We start from the raw sequence: 20,250 nt of genomic DNA, 5'->3' as shown, positions 1-20,250 counted from the left end.
TATACACCCTAATAATGAAACATTTTTTATTATTAGGGGGTATGTATTTATTTGTGCATGTATTGTCATTCTGTGTGCATTAAAAAAATGCACAATAAGTTGTCCAACATGTGCTTGTTTTTAAAAACAATTGAATCGTTAAAGGCCAAAATATGAATAAGATGTTCACAGTAGGTTGCATCTTCATATGTTGTGTTACTTTATAAAGGTATAGTGTGAATAATGATCAATTTGACATAGATAACTAAAAACTAGAACTAAAACCGTGAGCGCAATAAGAGAAGGAACAAAGACGCAGCCTAGGACAGTGTAATAAGTATTTTATTGCATTTTATAATGCCATTGTCAATAATTAGTACAGATTACATGCAACTAGACCTACTGTACAGTTTTTTATTGTCTGCATGGACAGACACAAGAAGATTCAGGTTACAAATACACAGATATATGTGTGTGTTTTTATACAGCATGAAGGAAAGGGCAGTGACTGGCATTACATGGCTACCCCGGGGGGAGGAGGGTCAGAGGGCCGGGCTCGTCATCTGTCTGTCTAAAGCAACCACCCTGGTCCCTGTTTCTGCCTCTTCCTCGGGTCACTCTTTCAAACAACAAGTAACATAACAAAAACCAAAGGAATAAAGAGAGGTAAACAGGTAAACTCAACTAAGAATCAATAAAGAGAGTCACTGCTGTAAATGTACACACATTCCTAAGGTTTAACCAGAGGATCGTTAAAGTGGTAGTTCCATCAAAAATCTGACTGTCTATATAATAATACCATCAGGCAAAAGCTCCGCTTAGAGAGTCCCTTTCCCCTCCCATAATGCCTCAGAACTGTCCAATCACTCATCAGGATTTGCTCTCGCTAGGTCCTCTGAGTCAGACGCAAGCCAAAGGGACATAGACTGCTCCCCACAACACGGTTACACGAATGGATGAGGGGAAACTGCTGTAGGTGAAGGTGGTAAGTGGCGTAGATGGAGAGTTTTGGAAGTAGCTCTGTTTTTTTTTTTTTTTTTTTTTTTTCCTTTTTCTTTTTTGGTTGGTTACAGTTGTGACATTGGTTTTGGTTGCAGTTTGGTTACAGTTCAGGAGTTTGGACTAAAGCAATGTTGGCTCACAATGCCTTTGGTAGTCAGAGCTGCATCTCAAAGAGCCACTCCATATTTTGGTTTTGTGACTAAGCAAAAGGAGGAGTATCAAAAACAACAACAAATAAGAATATTAATGCAACAGTGTCAGTCATTAATCTGTCTCTGTTGAACTTGGAAATAAAGTTTGCAGCGAGTCGCCACCTGTTCGGTTTCTGACTCGGCCCCTTTGCACCTGCAGACGATTGACAGCTCTGCGGGTCGGAGTTCGGCACAGGAATGACGGGGGGTCAGGGGTTAGAGGGCGGTGTCACAGGGAGCAAGGACACGCATTGGCACCTGTAAGGACCAACAGCAATACTTTTGTAAGTGATAGCTCCACAGTTTGTTGTTGTTGTTGTTAAAGCAAGAGAGGGGCTACATGTTCTTTCATTTTTTTCCTCTTTCTCTTTTTCTTCTCAGAAGTTTTGGTCCTGTCTTTGTGAAAAAAAAAAAAGTCCATCTGAGGTATCAATACACAATGTAGAACCTTTTTAGTTTGTTTTCCTTTTGTTGTTTTTTTTTTTTCCTTAAAAATGCATAAATGCAATACAGAGACAAAAAAGTATCAAAATAGATCTAGCTAAGATAAATATACAAACAGGTGTTTCCTAAACCACTGATCTAAATTCAATTATTTTCTTTTTTTTTTCTTTTTGATAATACATTTAAAAAAAAAAGCGTCCCAGACGTTTTATGAAGAACTGAAAAATGGGAACAATAACAAAAAAAAAAGTTTAAACCAAGATACCTGCAGCACTTAATGTGATAAATACATATATTCAGCATTAGCGGTACAGTATAGAAATCCAGGTTGAAAGCTTTACAACAGCTCAACAGGTGGAGAAAAATGAAAGAAAAAAAACAAAGGCAAAGGAGAAGCATGGGAGAGACGAACCAAGCATTAATATACAAGAATGCATCATGTTATTCCAAGCTAACAAAAAGCAGTGTTGCACGGTTGACCTGTGAACAATCTACATCTTTACAAAACGGCTTCGTTTACAGGTGTACCTTAAAGCACAAGTTAGGAATCATCTACGTTCTGGATGCAGGAGTTCTGGTCCTCCTGGTTTGAATCTGGCTATTAGTGGTGACTTTTAGAGATTCAATGACCTCTTGAGTGTTGAGCAGTTCTTAGGATATCTGGATGCTTTGAAGCTTTGTTTGAGCCAGTTGTGGTGTGCACCTGTAGGCGTGTTAGTGTGTGTTGTTTGTAGCCCATTACCACCTGTTATAATGAGAGGAAGCCGCTAACAACCAGCGTATAAGAAGATATTCAACTAAGAAGCTTTTCCTTTAGAAAGCTCAATGATAATCGGGTGTGGAAAAGAAAATAACGCAGTTATCAAGCACTTCTCAACGCTTTTTGAGATGCAGCGAGTGCTTCAGATATGGTTAACGGAGAGGTAGTCATTCTTAACTATATAAAAAGTGAAAAAGCATTACTTTTTTAGATGGGAAGATGGGAAAGGGAGTCACCAGCTATTGTTTATTTCCATTGTATATAGAGCTGCACAATTATCAAACTGCAGTTGTTATCACAATCACAACAGATGCTATGTTTGCTAGGCCATAACATTTCCCGTGGCATGCATTCAAACTCTGCTTATTAATGAGCTTTAATCAGATGCCTGAACTTTCATTATTTTCTATGACCACAATCCTGAAGCTCGGTAAGAATGACTGGAACATTGTGACAGTGGAAAAGGAAAAGAAAAGGCAAGGAAAATGTGTTTCAATTGCAATTAAAGTCACCATCGCAATATTCAATAATATCACAACCGGATGTCTCCTAATATCAGGCAACCCTTTTTGTAAAGTATGTGTGACAACAGTTTTGGCATTCTTAGTATTATCGTTGAGGAAGAGTAAAGAGCAAGTGTTAAAGAGAGTTCAGATTCCCACTGGCTATCTGTCGAACAGTTTTGAAAAGGAGGTAGTAATATTTTTTTTTGGTTATTTTATCTCTTTTCAACATCTCTGCCTGCCAGGTACATGTTTTGCACTCAGTCTCATTTGCAACAAGAGACAGTCCTGTTTTAACTCAAAGTCATTGGAAATATTATTTGGAAAAAAAACAAACGAACAAAAAAAAAAACATTGGAAATTCAGTTCAAATATAAAATATTTTATACCCACCAAAACCCACCAAAGACAATAACTGTATCCCTTAGTTGATTCCACATTACATTAAATGTTCCCTCTTTGTAACACATACTCAGAATAATTTCTCTTTGTCCAAAGATGTGACTTTTTGAAGCCTGACGCAGTACACTTCCTCCTCTTGTGGAGGAGGTTCCTGTTGAAAGAGTTTCTTCTCTCTTTTTTTTTTCTTCTCGATTGCATACCTTCTAATATTTAAAACAAAACTCAGAGAAAGTCTTTTGTTTGGGTCTGCTCAAATGTAGTAGTACTGAAACTTAAAATGGGTCAGTATAGAGGCAGGGTTTCATCTATAAGTGCTTTTTTATTCTCCTCTCTGCATTGTGTTTTTTAGAGGAACTGTGCAAGGTTTGTTTTTATTCATATTTGGCCTCCTACCTAATTGAAGTAATTCTGAAAATGTACCTAAAATCCCAGCTTGCTTTGCACACTTTGGTTTCTGGAATGAAGAGCACTGTAAGTTTAAGAGTTTTAGGACATCACTCATGTGAATGTCATTACAGGAAAGAAAAATGCCATGGTTACTTGCTTTTTGGCCCAATTTCTGAAAGAAAAGAAAAAAGAAAATAAAGAAGAAAGGTAAAAGAAAGCACAGGGTTTTTGGTTTTCTACTTATTTCTTTGGTTACCTGTAACAAAAAAATAAAATGGGAACATGATAAGAAGATATTAGATTAAAATAAATGCTAAAATTTGGTATGTAACTGTAGAGAAAAGTTACGCTTTGACGCCTACAAGAAACAATAATAATAATAATAAAAAAAAAAAATCTAGCGTGCTATTTTCTTGAACACAAACGCACACAGTGAATTGCAGATAACTTCTACACAGTAACAATTACAACCATAGAGCTTTGAATTGAGGCTGAGCAGAGTTGCCACATTTGGTGTCCCACAGAAGGAATATCTCCCCTTACTTCTTCTTAATCAATTTGGACACAGTTCTGGGCAGAACCTTTGTGGGATGAGGTATTCTCTGACTGCAGTAATATATATATTTATATATATATTTATGTTTTTTTTAAAGCATTACAGACACATCTTAAGTAAATACACAACTTAAAAAAAAAAAAACAGAAAAGATTGAGCTAAAATAAAATCAAAGTTTGGCGGTTAATGGTAACTTTTAAGTGCTATTTCCAATTTTCTCTCCTGCTTTATTTGTGACAGAAAGGCTGTTGATGGGCAGGACAGTTGGGACAATACTGTGTTTCTTCTTTAAAAATGGTGACTCATTATTTTGCCAATACTTCTTTGAAATGGCGTGAACAACCAGAGCAAATCAAACAACTTAGAAAAAACCCCCCAAAAACAGACATACATCCTTAGAAGAGCAGAAATCCACAATGGGAATATTGATCATCAAACGTAAACAATAAAAAGTAAAAAGGAAATGACAAAAGCTACCACACATTTTTTTTTCTTATTTCTCAAAATCACAGACAGTTTTTTTTTCTTTTAGTCACAAAGTTTCTGTAGACACTTCCTCTCACGTCTCTCGCCGCTTCCCGTCATTTCTTCTTCCTCTCCAAAGTGTTCCATGCTCATCTGCAGACAGAGGACAGAAGAAGAAGAAGAGCACCTAATCCTGCAGTCTTCGGGGTGGGAGGGCAGGGGAATGGTGAGGGCTGCAGTAATGGTCGGAAAAACGTCTTCTTTTCTTTAATGTAGAAGTAAATAATAGTAATAAAAAAAAAACGTCCCTTAGTGACCGTCGCACTGATGTTCTGAGGCCTACACAGAGAGCAGGGCCATGCCGTCGTTCTTCTTCTCTCTCCCTCATCTCAAAGGCCATCGGTTTTGTCTCAATCAAATCAAAGTGTATGAAAAAGCAAGCATCTGACTCCAACAGGAGAGAAGAGGTGTCCTGCCCCCTGCGACCTCTGCAAATCTATATACACATGATCCTATGTGTTTGTGTATGTCTTGTTCTTTCCAAACACACATCAGTGTTTCTTCTCAACTGAGACCACAGAGAGAAAAGCACCTATGGCAGGTGGTGGTATGAGGAGAGAGCGTGTGTCCATGCCTCTTGGGATCTTTTTTTGTCCACCCACCTCCCCCTCCACGCCCTCTGAATCATGTTTTTTTTTCTTGGGTTTTTTCCCCCGCCGAGACATGGGACATGGTTTGACAGGTAAACAAGTATGCGTGTGTACGTGTGTGTGCGTGCGTGCACAGGTTTTGCGAGAGTGTGTATGAGTAAAGTGGTGTTACACCTCTGAGCCAAGTGTTGTAAAAGCAACACCCGGAGGTAAAGCAGTGCTCCACAGTCAGGTTTTTGCGACTGAACGTATACAAAAGTCATCTAAACCCTGTTTTTTGAGTTTCTCAATGTCATTCTCTGTTGTTGAAACTTTCTTTAAAACAAACTTAAAAAATAAAAACATTCTCTTTTTTTTCCACCCCCCCTCTTTTCTCTTAAGTGTACGGATGCTGTTTTTCCTCTTCATGCTGATGAGAGGGCCGTAGGACTGATCTGAGAGAAGTCCCGGCCAGTTGATCCATTGGTCGGGCGCGTCCTACTCCAGCTCCTCGGTGGGAAGATCTTCTTCCAGATCACGTTCGTCGCTTGGCAGTGGCAGGCTGTGTGTGACACCAGCCAAGAGGGATACTGGTCGGCTGTCCTCTTCCACCTCAGTCGGCTCCTCCTTCACGTGCACCGGGTGGCTGTGCAGCAGAGAACAGAGCGGTCAGTGAGGCGATGTGATGCAAAACACTCCGGGCAGCTACCAAATCACTGGTATTTCACTTGTGTTGTACCCAGTTAATCAAAGGGCACTTTACAGACAACATGTCTACAGTAAATTCATTACGGTGCCTTACAAAAGTAACATCTGTTGCACTTTTAACCTTTGTTGTGTTCGAATCACAAACTTCAGTTGCATTTTGTTGGGTTTTATATGAGGAAGAAAAATAATGAATAAAATCCTCTAGGATAGAAGCATATTTTGGTTTCCTGTTGAAGAAAACAATCCCCACAGCATGATTCTGTCACCACCATATTCTACCATCTGATGATGACGGTGTAGTATTAGTTTTAACTCATGCTAGCATGTAGTCCCCCAATTGCATTTAATTCATGTCTTAAACTTCTCCCTGATCTGCCTGTATTCCTTGGTCTTCATGATGCTCTTTGCTCACTAATTTTCACTGAATTTTTTTAGAAGTATCAGGATAAAGGAAGATGGATACATATAAGATAACAAACCTTTCTGGTTAGTATTACTTTTTAAACTCATTTAAATTTTTTTTTATTTGTGATACGCTACTTTTCCAAATACATTAGCAAAGTACTCTGTATTCTTTGCACTTATATTTTTTCCTTGCAATCAGCCTTAAGTTCAGATTCAGACACATTTCCCATTTCAAATCATTCATTCATTTTCTATTCAGTGCATTTAAATTGAGTTAAATCAAATTCGGGACATTTGGAATTGCCAAAACAAAAAAATCATGCGATGACAGCACTACAAATTTCCCATCTTAAATGTGAATCTCAGAGGAATAATAATTCACACCTCTATCTACATTTTTAGATTGTTTTATCCTTTTTTTTTTGCTCAAAAGTTTTTCTAAAGACCTTAACGTGACACCCCAATCCGACACTTTCCATGTGCACAAGTCACACCATGATTGGCAGATACTAAATTGGCTGACATAACTTATGAATGAAGTTTCCATGCATACCTAAAAAATTGCAACGCAAAGTCATGCACTGTGATGTGCGTGTATATATGTCTGCTCTGGTTCGTACCTGTACTGCTGAGGGCTGAGCGTGGGGCTGCAGCTGCCGTTGCTGTTGACCTGCTCCACGGTGGAGCTGACATCATCATGGCCCACGTGCAGCATATTGAGGCTAGCTGCAGACGGAGGGGTCATCATAGGGGGGCTGTTCAGCAGGGACAAACTGCTCTCTGCCAGAGCCGCCTGCACACACAGGAAAACAGATTTAAGTCATGCTTGATTGAACCATAAGTTTAACAGACAGAAATGGCTCTAAAGCCTAACTTAACTGAATAATTAAAGTCACAAGGAATGCAAAGGTGTTTCAATTTTAGAAATCGCCCACATCAGAGCTCATTTTTATCTAAGGCCATAGCGGATGTCATTTCAAACCACTAGGGGGCACTTATACACAGTACTTTCAGCTGAAAGAGTTGTTCCCGTAGGTCCCTGTCAAGAAGTGTGTGGGCGTGTGTGTGTGTGTGATGACACAAAAGTCTCAACAGGAATGCTATGAGAAACGGAGCCACAACCTCAGCTTAGACACAAACATAAGTGCAACATCTGTGTCTGCAGAAGCCAACAACAGAGCCAACAAGAGCAGCTTTGGTCCTTTCTCTGCAGACTCACATCCAGACGCTGGATCAGACAGGTTGGACGCCGGCTGAGAGGCTCACGCCACCTTCCCTTCTCATGCAGAAAGGGGGGGGGGGAGGAAAGGAAACACAAAAGAAATTCTCACTGGCTCAGAGGTGGGTTTTCTGGGGCAGGCAATAATTTTATGCAGTAACCTTAATTGACAACTACTTGACGCTATAAATCATCCCAGTCACTAAAGTGCATTCGGTGCCTGCACCAAGGTGAGGTGATCGAGATGTGTGCGCCGGTGGAGGTGGCAACATTGCGAGATGGGGCATGAGAGTGGAAAGCTGATGTGGGGGTGGAGGCAGCCGATGTGAGCGTAGTTAGGGAATCGGCTAATTATAAGAAGGAATTGATGTTAGTGTCCTTGATTCAGAGTTTTTATACATTTATCACATCAAAGTTCCTGTGAATTTGTCAAACATTCTGGATATCAGTGTAGAAAACCTTTGCCTTACTGGGTTTGGACATCTGTATGTTAAAAAAAAAAAATCATCAAGCAAGACAACGCACAGATTGGTTTCTGTTTCTGAAAGGTGATAAAGGGATTTTGAGTGGAAGACCATCACAAAGTAATGAAGCAGGAGTAACAAGATACAGGATTTTATTTATTTTTTTTACAAATAAAATTTTAATATAATGAAACAAAAAAAATTAAAACAACTCAGTTACAAATATCTACAGCTTTGTTGGCAAGATAACTATTAGTAGTACAGAAATCCCATTTTCTTTTTGCCGTATGCAAGGGAAGGTGTATGGCTTATGGTTGGAGCCGATGGGAAGATGGATGGAGCTCAACACAGGTCAATTATAGAAAATAACAGGCCGCAGAAAACTTGAGACTGGGGTGGAGGGACACTTCCCAGCAGGACAGCAGAGCTAAGGATGCAGCCACAGTTGCAATGGAATGAGTCAGATCAAAGCATTCAGTATTGGATTGGCCTAGTCAAAGCCCAGACCTGAATCCCATTGGGAATCTGTAGTGAGATGTAAAAATAGCTCTTTACAGAGACTCTCCATTAATTCTAGCTTGAGCTTTTTCACAAAACAAAGTACAACAGTTTTAATCTCTAGCTCAGCAATCTGACATAAACAGGCCCAAAAAGATATCCTGCTATAAGTATAGAGCACAGGTGTCAAACTCCAGTCCTGGAGGGCCACTGCCCTGCAACTTTTAGATGTGCCTCTGCTGCAACACACCTGAATAGAATAATTAGGTCATTAGCAAGACTCTGGAGAATTATCTACACAAGGAGGAGGTAATTAAGCTATTTGATTCCAGTGTTTTGTACCTGTGGCACATCTAAAAACTTCAGGACAGCAGCCCTTGAGGACTGGAGTTTGAGACCCCTGGTGTAGAGGAAATGATGCAGGGAGAGGGTGAATAGAAATCCAAGGCATAGTTGTTTTTATTGTAGAAAAAAAAAAGAAACCCATGTTTTGTCATCACTGTCCTGAACCACTTTGTGCTGCTTCATCACGTAAAATCTCAATAAAATAGGTTGAAGTCTGTGGTTCAAGAGGTATGAATATTGTTTAACAGCACTATAAGAGGGCTCAAAAGTGATACATTTACTTGTGCGGTCTATGTCAGTAGAGCAAAACCAAAACAATGAGTATGAAATAAAAAACACATTGGTGTCTGATGAAAAGGTAAAGGCTATTTAAATCAATGTGAAATCCCTGTAGTTTTCAGCAAGCTTTATTTTTCATGTTCTGGATATTAGAAAAAGGAATATAATATATAGTGTGGAGACTTAAATAATTTTACACACCAAGCATTTTTTCATACCTATGCAGACTTTCTCCACAAAAACGATAAAAGCTAATTTCTTAATTTTCAAGACCGCTTCCAGACATTCCAAGAACAGTGATTATTAACTAAAGGAAAAGAGCCAGACATGAATGCAAAGTGTTACCTGGTAGCTGGCGTTTAGCGATCCGAAGCCCAGGCCTGAAATCATGTTTTTCACCAGAGTGGGACTTCTGCACAGAGCCAGAGACAGAAAAGGAAAGGGGTGGGGGGAAACCACGTTAAAGCACAGATTGTGCACACATGTGAAAAGATGTCACCTCAATCAAACACTGTGACAAACCTCCAAAATACTCCACAGACAGAAACATTGGCGGAGTGTAAACAGCTGCTTGAAAAAGACATGTGGAAGTGTCTGATATCTGGTGTGCAGGTGTGTGTGTGTGTGTGTGTGTAATTATTCCCGATGGTTGCGGGGAACATCTGTTTACACACGCTAACAAGGTTTTTCTCCCTCCTTGCATCTCACGCTGGTGCTTACAAATGGTGTCAACAAACAAGAAAAAAAAAAAACATACGGTGCACGCAGCGCACATCACAAGCCAGAAGCCTCCTTGTCTCACTTTTGCTCTAGGTAATTTGTGAGTTGGCTTCTGGGTAACATTAGCAGATCTATTTTAGACAATCATGGTGCCAACACCCATAACCTCAAAGTTGTGTCAGCAGCGGCCGACTTCGCACTCACCCGGTCATCTTTGGTGGTCTCCTCTTTTGGTATTCAACTTCGTCCACGGTCCACACGGCCCCCTTCACGTTCTCCACACGAACGAAGCACTTGTGCAGACTTAGGTTGTGGCGCACAGCGTTCTGTAAAAATGAGAAACAAGATAAATTCTTTTTACCTTTTTCACCCATCGCTGTATAGGTTTTTCCTGTAGCTGCCCGAACAGAGCCAGTATGAAACGAACGTTTTCTAGAAGCGTTATTTTATCTGGGATTGTTTCTAATCAGTCATCATCAGCACACACACACACACACACCCAGACAGCCAAGCAGGCAGGAAAGCAGGCAGGCACACCGCTATCTTCGTCTCAGCCCCCCAGGGACAGGCCTCCCTTTTCATCTGCTATTTGTAGTTTGTTCATGCCCAATTTCATTACCAATTTTAATTCGTCTATAATTAAATCCTGCATATTCTCTCTGACACGCTGTTCTAAGCCGAGAGGGAGGGACAGGCCAGGCGTGCATCACTCTTTGCCGTAATTACACACACACACACACACACACACACACACACACACACACACATGCAGGCATACACAGAGAGCAGCTCGCGCGCACACGTAATTACACACAGCCATAATCAGAGGAGGAACCCTCGCCAATCCCCCCTCCGCCCCCCCCCTCCCTCCTCCACGCACACATCCCCTCAACACCCCCACCCCCCGAGCCGTGATGCTAAGTTTTGTAAATGAGTCTGACCCCAATCTCCGCCTGCCACCCTGACAGTGCAAACACACACACGCACACGCCCGCACACAACAGCACAAACACACACCAGACACCGGTGCTATTGCACTGTTATTTGCATTCGTCTCCGTGATGAAAGCCTAATTCTCCCAGTTAAAACATTAGCAGTCATTTACAGTGGGTCACAGCACATGTGCCACTCATCTCCACTCCCTTCTGGGCTGAGAGGTGGGGGGGGGAGAGGGGCAACAACAGGAGGCAGGAATTTTAGAGCAAAGCTTGAACAACACACAAGAAAAATAGAACTGGATTAATTTGTTTCAGGGTTGTTGATCTTAATACCACAAGTGATTTAATAAACGTTCCCACTATTCCAAACACAACTTTCCAGAGGTTTCAGTCCCTTACACTTATTTTAAAATATAAAATACTAAAGTTCACGATAATTTCATATTTCTACAGTAGGTGGGCTTTAAATGTGGAACCAAGAGAAACTGGAAGAAAGGATGGATATATGGATTGATAACAAGTGGAAGGAAAAGGGACAGAGGAGAGACAGAAAGAGAGAAAGAACAAAGGGACAGAAGAAAGGAAGAAGATAGGAAAGTAGGTATGAAGAATAGAAAAGGGGGATGACAATAGGAAGAATAGAACCAAAGAATACAACACAGGAAGGAATAAAGTACTCCAGTTATTGACAACCCTAACAATTCCTACAAAATAGATATAAGTGAAGTGTTTCTTTCCATTTTTAATTTTTGAGTTAATCAGAATATCAATTCATTCTTAATTTGCATAAAAACTGGAGCAGCAATAGAAGATGCAATTCAAGTAAGGCAGATTTGTGTTGACATACCCACCACTAATGTTGACCATATGCACAGTCATCCATACAGCCAGACGGACAATGAAGAAGATAGGAAATAATCTTCTTCCTTGTCAATAATTTTGTGTGGTTCTCTTTGTATTATTACTTTCCAAATATCTCATCTGTGTACACAAGTGGCACTTTGGCAAAACACCTGAGGCTTTTATTTCCTTAAAAAATATAATCTCTACTACAAAGAACAACTTTAACTGATTATAATAATGGTTGAAAGACACAGTTATAGCCTGTACTCATTTATGCCTTTCCCCCCGCTCATTTTTTCCTCGTTTCTGTCCCTCTCTGTCTCCGATTGGCGACTTCCACCGCCTGACACCATCGCTCTGCTCATGAAATATAACAACTTATTAAAGGACATACATCTCTGAGGCCCCATTTGACTCATCGGGCAGCTACATAAATACATGAAGCCATGCCGGGTCTATATTTAAAGGTCCTCCAGACGGATGGAGGAGGAAACAGAGCTCGGGCATTAATAGTTAAAATTCATAAAAGTCAGATGAGGGGGTAAAGATATTCCTGGAACCTTTGTCTCTTCACCTCTGCAGCAGCCCTCCTTCCACCATCCTCCTCATCCCGTCTTTATCGGAGCCAGTTTAAGAAGACTGCTGTCTTCGCCTCTTATGTTACTTGTCTAGTATTTGTGTTACAGATGGGCTTAAAGGGAAGAAAGTTCAGCGTGGTCACAAACATTGTGTTAGTAGTCCATGACACACTTCTCCATCCTAAGGTGTTGTATGTAACTAGTGGCGTTTTACTGTCCAAAAAAGAGCATTGAAAAAGTATTTATACCTTTAACTCTATTTTCTTTTTTTTTACACAGACTTGAATGTATTTTATACTTTTTTTTTAAAAAAACATGAGCTGAAAATCAATTTGGGGCATGTCTCCACTGATTTTGACATTTTACTATGTGGAGACTTACATTTTTACCTTGCGTCTTTCCAAAAAAGCTAAAAAAAAAAAAAGGTCTTGCTGTGGATTTTAAGTTTGGACTCAGCAGAGTGCTGCTGAGCCATTCTGACACATAAATATAGTTTGATTTAAACTAAGTCATCAAAGCTTTGGCTCTACTAAAAGGTGAACCTCTGCTGTAGTCTCGAGTTTTGTGGAGCATTTTTGCAGGTCTTCATCCAGCACTGGCCTGTTTTTAGCTTTGTACAACTTCCCATTAACTGACCACTGATGGAGAAAAGCATCATGATTCTGCCACCACTGTTGTATTCTGAGAATAGTGGGGATTTTAAATCAGTTTTATAATTAGCAACAAGTAGTGAAATTTTAAGACAATTGGTTGAACTGAATTTCATTTAGGGGTGAAAAGGGGCTGAATGAAGTTTAAAGAAGAACGCTTTCCCTCTGCTTCGCAATTATTCACTACTTCTTGGCCTGTCACATGATAGTTCAAGGGTTGTAAATACTCTTTCCACTGTGTATGCTGCTGAGGCAAGTTTGGGTCTGAAAGTGAGAAATATTCACAAGCGCAGACCATAATCTCTTTTCAGCGATCCCATTATAATCAGCTGTGTTGAACGCCATCATTTATTTTTTGTCAAAATATTACTGCAAAGAAAGCCGCAGCCCGAACCTTCTGTTACTAAATGTAGCTTTGCTAATCTACCGCATCATTTAAACAACTTCAAAACAGTTTGGCATTGTGTGATTTACTTTTTCCATCAATAAATACTCCCTTTTAGAGGACAAATTGCTCAACTTCAAGATGATTATAGAAAAGATTACGAATGTACATATAAAATAAACTTAACTTTTTTTTTTAAGGAATGTAACATAAAAAAAAAAAAAAAAAACTATTCATATGACGGCCTTACCTTCCATGTGGCAGTATTTCTCCTGAAATATGCAAACTTTCGTGTAAACCAGTTGTAGATCTCATTTAGAGTCAGCTGTCTGTCTGGGGACTCCAGGATGGCCTGGAAAAAGACGGAAAGATGTGGGACATCAGAGGAGGATGCTGACAGAGGGACTGTGCGACAGATAAGTGGGCAATGCTTACATGACGTATAAGAGAGGCGTAGGTAAAAGGAGGCCTGACATCAGCATTCTTGTAGAACTCACAGTTTTGAGCGAGCTCTGAAGAGAGAAAACAAGACAACAAACTGGATTATGTGACAGCACGCAGCCAAGAGATGATAAATACTTTCAACACAAGAGTTTAAGGGTTTTGTTTAGGAAATAGTAAAAAAGATAATTAGTAAAAAACACTATTTCTCAAAACAGTAAGTGACTCCTGAGGCACACACAAAAAATAAAAATAAAAATAAAAAACACGAGAAAGAGGTTTGTTATTGGAGTCTACCTGAGGCAATAGGGGTGCAGTACTTGTCAGAGTTGCGCCGACGTATGGGGCCAACCGGGTGCGTGTGGGAGTGTGTGTGCAGGCTGGAAGAGCTGATGACGGAGGGTCCCTGGCGCAGTGGCGTGATTGGGGTGGCGGCTGAGGTGGGAGGGTGGGGTAGACCCTCTGGGTAGGCCTCGCTGTCCCTCTTTAACAGGGAGCCGCTGGAAGCCAGGTTCAGCTAGAAAGGGACAAAAAACCGGAGATCCAGAGAGAATATGTTAGTTTCATATTTAGAAGGGAGAGTTCCCTGTATCCCACCGTAATCACAAAAATAATACTGAGTTGTGAAGTTCTTTTAGCACAGAAAAGTTTCTTAAAGAAGCCAAATGTCTGATTACAACTACAAGCTTTTTGAATGTGATAAACTAAAATAAAGTGTCACTTGATTTAAAATAAGGAAGGGAAATAATACACTGCTTTCAAACTCTTTGTGCACTCTACAAATCTGGTAAGAAGAATGTTATTCCAGTCAAGAGAGAGATACCTTTCCAGTAAGGTGTGTAAATGGAGAAAAATATTCGCACTGTGAAACACAGTGGCAGCATCATGCTGTTCGAATGCTTTTCTTCAGCAGGGCAGCAAAAGATGCTTCATTTCTACAGATTTTTATTTGCACTGTGTGTGGCAGAAAACGAACACACACATCATCCTGAAAACCTCATCGCCATGGTGGCAGCAATGTTATGTTTCAGAGTGGCGCAGCAGTTGTCATGAAATCGCATGTGAAAAAGCTCAAAAGAGTTATGAATATGAAGACTTTGCCAAGATGCTATAACTGATAAGAACTCGACGTGTGTAAAATTTAAAGTAGTTTTTTAATTAAACCCTGCTCTTTTGGCTTTTCTCCCACAGATGCCTTTTCAAAACACATCGCCCATCGGTCATGATGGAAGCTTGTCCACATGTAATTCTTCACTTAGTTCCCCTTATCTTCCTTTGTTAAAATGCAGAAATGATGCAAATCCTGAGAAAAGCAGGCGTCCTCGATGTTTCAAATGAATCCATCTATTCTAATAACTTCATCGAATGCAAGCTCAGATTAAAAAAGGGGGCCTCAAGCACTTCCTGGAAATTTGGGGCCCTATCAATGGCAGCAAGGATTTGCACTCTCTGAACATGCTCGTGTATTCATACCTACATATTCACACACGCACGCACACCCCCACACACACACAGCACAGGCTGCAATTAACCCCGAGCTTACAAAAACAAAACCACATGACAGTATGTTTGTAGGAAGGGGAACATACACATGCACTTTGCGGTGGCGCAGCCTTCACGGACCAATTCGGCCCAATTAGGCAGAGCCCGAGACACACACACAGACACACACAGAACCAGTACTCCCAGTCTCTCTGGGAGAGGCGTTGCAGGGCTTCTAGTTTAGAACTAATTAAAACCACTAAGTGTGTGTGTGTTGTCTAGATTTATGTAAAATGTGTGAATCACCTCCTATTTCCTCTGACCCTTCTCCGTACCATTTAAGCTGACTGGAGGGGGGCGGGGCTGTTTAACAGGTACTTCATTAAAGCTGCAACCCCGGCTCATCACCACAGCAACAGTCGAACACTGTTAATTGAGGCCAAGCTTTGTTTCCATTCCTGACGCTCCTCCTCTGCCCCTCCTCCTCCAATCCCTGACCCCGAGGCCCGTCTCCAGTGGTGACAGAACACGCCTCCTTCCTGATTTCCCATTAGATGATAATGGCAGCTGATCCCCTTGTGATCAACACATCATCCAGTCGCACGGTCACACGTGCGCACACACGTCGCCACTCAGCCGCGCTCGTTTATATTCTCAAATTAAGACACTCTAGCTCTAATTGACAATTAATTTCAACATCTTCATATTTTAATAAGACTCCTCGTCAATCTGAATAATGAAATATTCATTAGATTCCTAATAACAGCCTCGCCAACCAACTGCAGTGGATGCACTTTAACACGTGCAAGAAAGCTGTGCAAAATCTGTGTCATATTTGGCAGCATTTAGTTAAATTACAACGAAAGAGTTGCTTGGAGAAATTACATTCAACTTCCACGCAGTTTAAACGACTTAAAACAAACTCAAAATGTTAAGACCCTATTTGTGGACCCAGAGAAATGTAAGGGCATAATTTCCACAGGAATATACTTTCAGGTGATAAAATAGTCTACAAAAAAGACAAAAAATAGAGTGTAAGGCAGGACAAAAGGCTTTTGTGATTTAGAAATGCCACATTAACCCTCACTGAACAATAGGGGGCATAGCCACCAAGCAAGAGAGGCACAGACAAATTGTCAAGTCCCATCTAGGGGAAGCAAATGCGTTGTGTTGTAATCTGGACCGTGGGGTGTCGGCGTGTACTCACAGGTTGGTTGAAAGGTTTTGGCTCTGAGGGGCGCATGTGCAGGTGGGTCATCATGGCCTGAAGTCGCTCGCTCTCCTTCGCCAGCTGCAAGACACAATCGGAAAAAATACATGTCATCTCATTTCATTATCCTCAGATTGATTTAATGCAGTGTTGACACAGAATTACAAATACAATTACACCTCAGGCAAAGTGGCGAACATGAGAGCGAGGTGCCTCAGCACCCGCAGCTCTCTCACACACACTTCCCTCCAGCCCCGAAGACACGCTCGCCCCCGTTTGACTTTGTTAACGGCTGTTTAATGGGGTACCGCTGCAGCCTGTGGAGATGCTGAGGCCTCTTTCTGTGTATGTTGTTTAATTTTTGTAAGGTTCCAAAGTACAATAAGGAGCAAACGGCACCCGCAACTTCCTCCCACGCTTTGGAGATGTGTGTCGCTGCCTAAATATGAGAAATAATAATAAAAAAAATGCCTGTCCGGTGTCTGAATGTGCTCTTTGTGGCGTGGGAGCGGTGGGCGTCCTGTGGACGGCCGAGGGATGAGGCAGCATGTCAAGGAGTGAGAGAGGGAGAGACGGCTGTCCTGATGTGATGTGACACCAGCTGCCTCTCTGTCACTTTGCGTTCCCTGGCTGTGGCTTCAGGGGCTCGGCTAAACGATGTTTACCACTGCTGCAAACACAAAAGCTGACCATAAAACTGGACGGCCCACACACACACAAACACGCATGCTGGCACACGGAGTTGTGCACAAAAGCCTTCAAACTGTTGTTAACTTTTTGTAGAGCTTTAAATGTAATGTTTTCTGAATAGATCTTTCTAGATCTATTCAGCTATGAAAAGCAGGAAATAAGCTCTTACATGAAGATATGCTTGAAAAAATATTTAACTTTATACTTCAAGCACAAACTGTGTTTTCTTCACGGAAAGGCGTGGCAATATTTCTGCTCAAATGTCAAGTTTGGTGACCGCTGCTCGGTTCAGGCTGTTACTTTGTCTCTGCAGAGATCCATTATTTATCCGGTAGGTTTTTCTCTCTCATAGCTTTGAATCTAATTAGATACACTGAAGGCTTTCTCTCCCTCAACTTCAAGAAAGATTTCTGAGCAATAGTATGTGCAATTTGGCGTTGGTGTGTAGGAGCCTGATGCCGACACGGAGTGAGTCCAGGCCCAGCAGAGAGGAACATAATGCTTTCTGTCTTTTCTAAATTTGCTCATTAGCCATTGCACAGGATTGAATATCTGAAGAAAACAGCACAGATGTTGTCACTCTGTTGTTGTTTCTGAGCGACAATTTTGCAAGTTGGCATATTTAGACAGAGCCTGGGTTTTATCAAGCACTAATTTCAACCTTGAAGTGCATTAAAACCGCTCGCACTTAAAAACATAGTCTAAATGGATCGCTTTCAATTTGCTTTTTGGCTGGAAAAGCAGGGAAAATATGTAAATGAGAGCAACTTTACAGTTCATGTAAACAGAAGAGAATTAAACAGACATAAGCAAGCTGTCAGGATGCTCTGGAGGTCTGTGTTTCTTTAATGCTTCCTTGTGTTTAGTTGTAGCTCCATTGGCTCTTATGTTTCCCTGCGACTGTTTTGATCCCTCATTTTCCCCTCGGTTCCTCTTGGAACATATTTTAGCCATGCTCCCTCTTACAATTTAAGATTCATTTTGGTTACTCTATCTGCTGCCTGGGTCTAAATCCTATGCAAGCTAATTGCTGCATGTCACCATAAAACTATATATATATTGAAGCTGTGCATTTCGTTCAGAGTGTTTATGTGATAAATTGCATACAAATATTAATTCAGTCTTTGTGAGCTGAATTCAGAACTGGTCATAGTTAGGGATGAACTGACGACACACACGCACACGCACACACACACACACACACAAACTTTCAGCTATCTGAGTCCTGTACTCAGGAAACTGCAACAGTGTTTTCCACTTTGTCACTCTTCAGAGAACAGTACCGTTTTAATCTTTTCTTTTTTCTGAAGAATTATTCAGATGTTTTATGAGTGTTGCACGTGTGAATCGCTAGGAAAATCTCCTCGTGGCCCAGTCCTCCACGTCTTGCTTGTGTCTCCCCCCCCCCCCCCCTTCTCCCCCTCTAGTGCTGGTGACCAGAGAAGCTTTATAATTGGAGCGGCGATGGCAGCTTCCCTGCTGACTGCTCCTTTTAAATTACAAGCTCCGCTGCTCTCCATAAACTCTGCCCCGCCAAAGACAAGTTTCTGCCACTGACAGGCTAGAACAGTCTTCATGACATTGTTTGTGAGCGTATGAAAATTAGGCCTCTGTGCGTCAGTGATGGGATGTTATGTTAGTGTTTGTGTGTGTGTGTGTGCGTGTTTTTGTGTGTGTGGAACCCACCTGTATCTCCAGTTGCTGGACCACCTGCATCTGGACTCTGCACTGAGCAGTGCTGCGGTCATCTAGGGCGTGCTCGTTGTTCAAGTGCCTGAAGGTAGAGAGAGAAGAGGAGGATAAATATAACAACTTAGTTTTTCCTCCAAATATAACACCACTGCTTAAGACTTTTTAAGTCCAGAGGATTATTGTTGTATCGGTTCAGGTCTCACGAATGAAGCAGGAAGTAATCTCAGGTGCTTCAATTTTATTTAGACTGAGTTATGAGCTGCTTCAGCGCTGTAAAAATAAATCCTAATCTCAGAGGTTCATTTTGTCTAGCGACGGACAAAGCAGCTGTGTGCTATGTGTGTCTGGGTGTGTGTACACTTCACTGGGGCCACGGTCCAAGACAACCACCTGGATATGAGCTCATATGTTATCTCACACGGCCTTATCTTAAGGCTCTCTGTTAGCAAAACTTCTCTTATTAACGCTGCTGTGTCTTCAGTGTGTGACTGCGTGAGGAAATGGTGTCGCTGTTTGCTTCCTCAAATCTGGGAGGAATTGGGACCTCCTGATCTTTCCCAGTGTGCTCCTCCCAGTCTTCCTTCTGTCATCGCCAAGGTTATTCACAGGTTGATGCAGCCTCGGCGGGGAGTGTTAGTACACAGCGCCTTGCGAATGTACTCATACAACCTGACCTTTTCCACATTTTGTCACGTCAGAAGCATACACTTCAATACGTTTTAGCAATAGACCAGCGCAAAGTAGTGTGCAGTTGAAGAGGAAAGAAAAGTTTACATGGTATAAAAAGTGCGGTGATTTTATGAATTTGCGTTAAATAATGTTTACTATATTGTCTTTAAAAGAGCTCAAGCTCATGCAATTTTTAGATGATGGACCGATCTCTAAGATATTTAGAGCTTGGGAACTCTACTTAGTCCTCATGAAATCCACCTCTCTCCACATCTGTCCACTAACAAATCTCTGTTGACTTCTGAAAACTAATGGTTGAAGGAGTCCGCCTGCCACACTTGAAAACCAAGTTAAATTTTTTTTTTATGTTTCATAAAGACCAGTTTGTGTTAAGGTTTGTGGTTGTGATCTGTGTAAACACAAATCCAAGTGATTTGAATAGTCTCACACAGTTCTCAGTGTTTTTTTGTTTTTGTTTTACTTGTGTTTGAGGTGCGTGCCATATTTCTTTGATCAGTGTATTAATAAAAAAAACTTTTAACGTGTGTAGCAGATGGTACTTTGGGTGTGTGTGTGTGAACGTCTGAGAAAGTAAGAAGTTTTCCAACACGAGGCAAAGACTCGAGATGAAACAAAAACAATGATGTCATGGCACGACTAATCTAGGCAGATAGATGGCTCAACACAAGTGCATGATAATAATAACAAAAACATGA

At 41.1% G+C, this 20,250-nt stretch overlaps 1 protein-coding gene across 3 annotated transcripts in view; it reads right to left on the bottom strand.

The window, feature by feature from the left end:
• Window positions 1–303: 303 nt before the first annotated feature.
• foxp4 (forkhead box P4) overlaps window positions 304–20,250 on the bottom strand; it is a 114,001-nt gene continuing 94,054 nt past the window's right edge. For all 3 annotated transcript variants that reach the window (XM_044123049.1, XM_044123047.1, XM_044123048.1), the window contains 9 exons: window positions 18,860–18,947; window positions 16,481–16,564; window positions 14,089–14,308; window positions 13,786–13,862; window positions 13,601–13,702; window positions 10,161–10,282; window positions 9,582–9,648; window positions 7,052–7,224; window positions 304–5,964 (listed from right to left, as the gene is read on the bottom strand). In XM_044123049.1, coding sequence (XP_043978984.1) covers window positions 5,817–5,964; window positions 7,052–7,224; window positions 9,582–9,648; window positions 10,161–10,282; window positions 13,601–13,702; window positions 13,786–13,862; window positions 14,089–14,308; window positions 16,481–16,564; window positions 18,860–18,947 — 1,081 coding nt within the window. In that variant the 3' untranslated portion in view covers window positions 304–5,816. The remainder of the gene's footprint in view (window positions 5,965–7,051; window positions 7,225–9,581; window positions 9,649–10,160; window positions 10,283–13,600; window positions 13,703–13,785; window positions 13,863–14,088; window positions 14,309–16,480; window positions 16,565–18,859; window positions 18,948–20,250) is intronic.

The sequence above is a fragment of the Gambusia affinis genome, linkage group LG07 (genome assembly GCF_019740435.1).
Source record: "Gambusia affinis linkage group LG07, SWU_Gaff_1.0, whole genome shotgun sequence".
NCBI classification, from domain to species: Eukaryota; Metazoa; Chordata; class Actinopteri; order Cyprinodontiformes; family Poeciliidae; genus Gambusia; species Gambusia affinis.
Note: the sequence above shows the minus strand (reverse complement) of the source record. Positions and strands in the feature narration are given on the sequence as shown.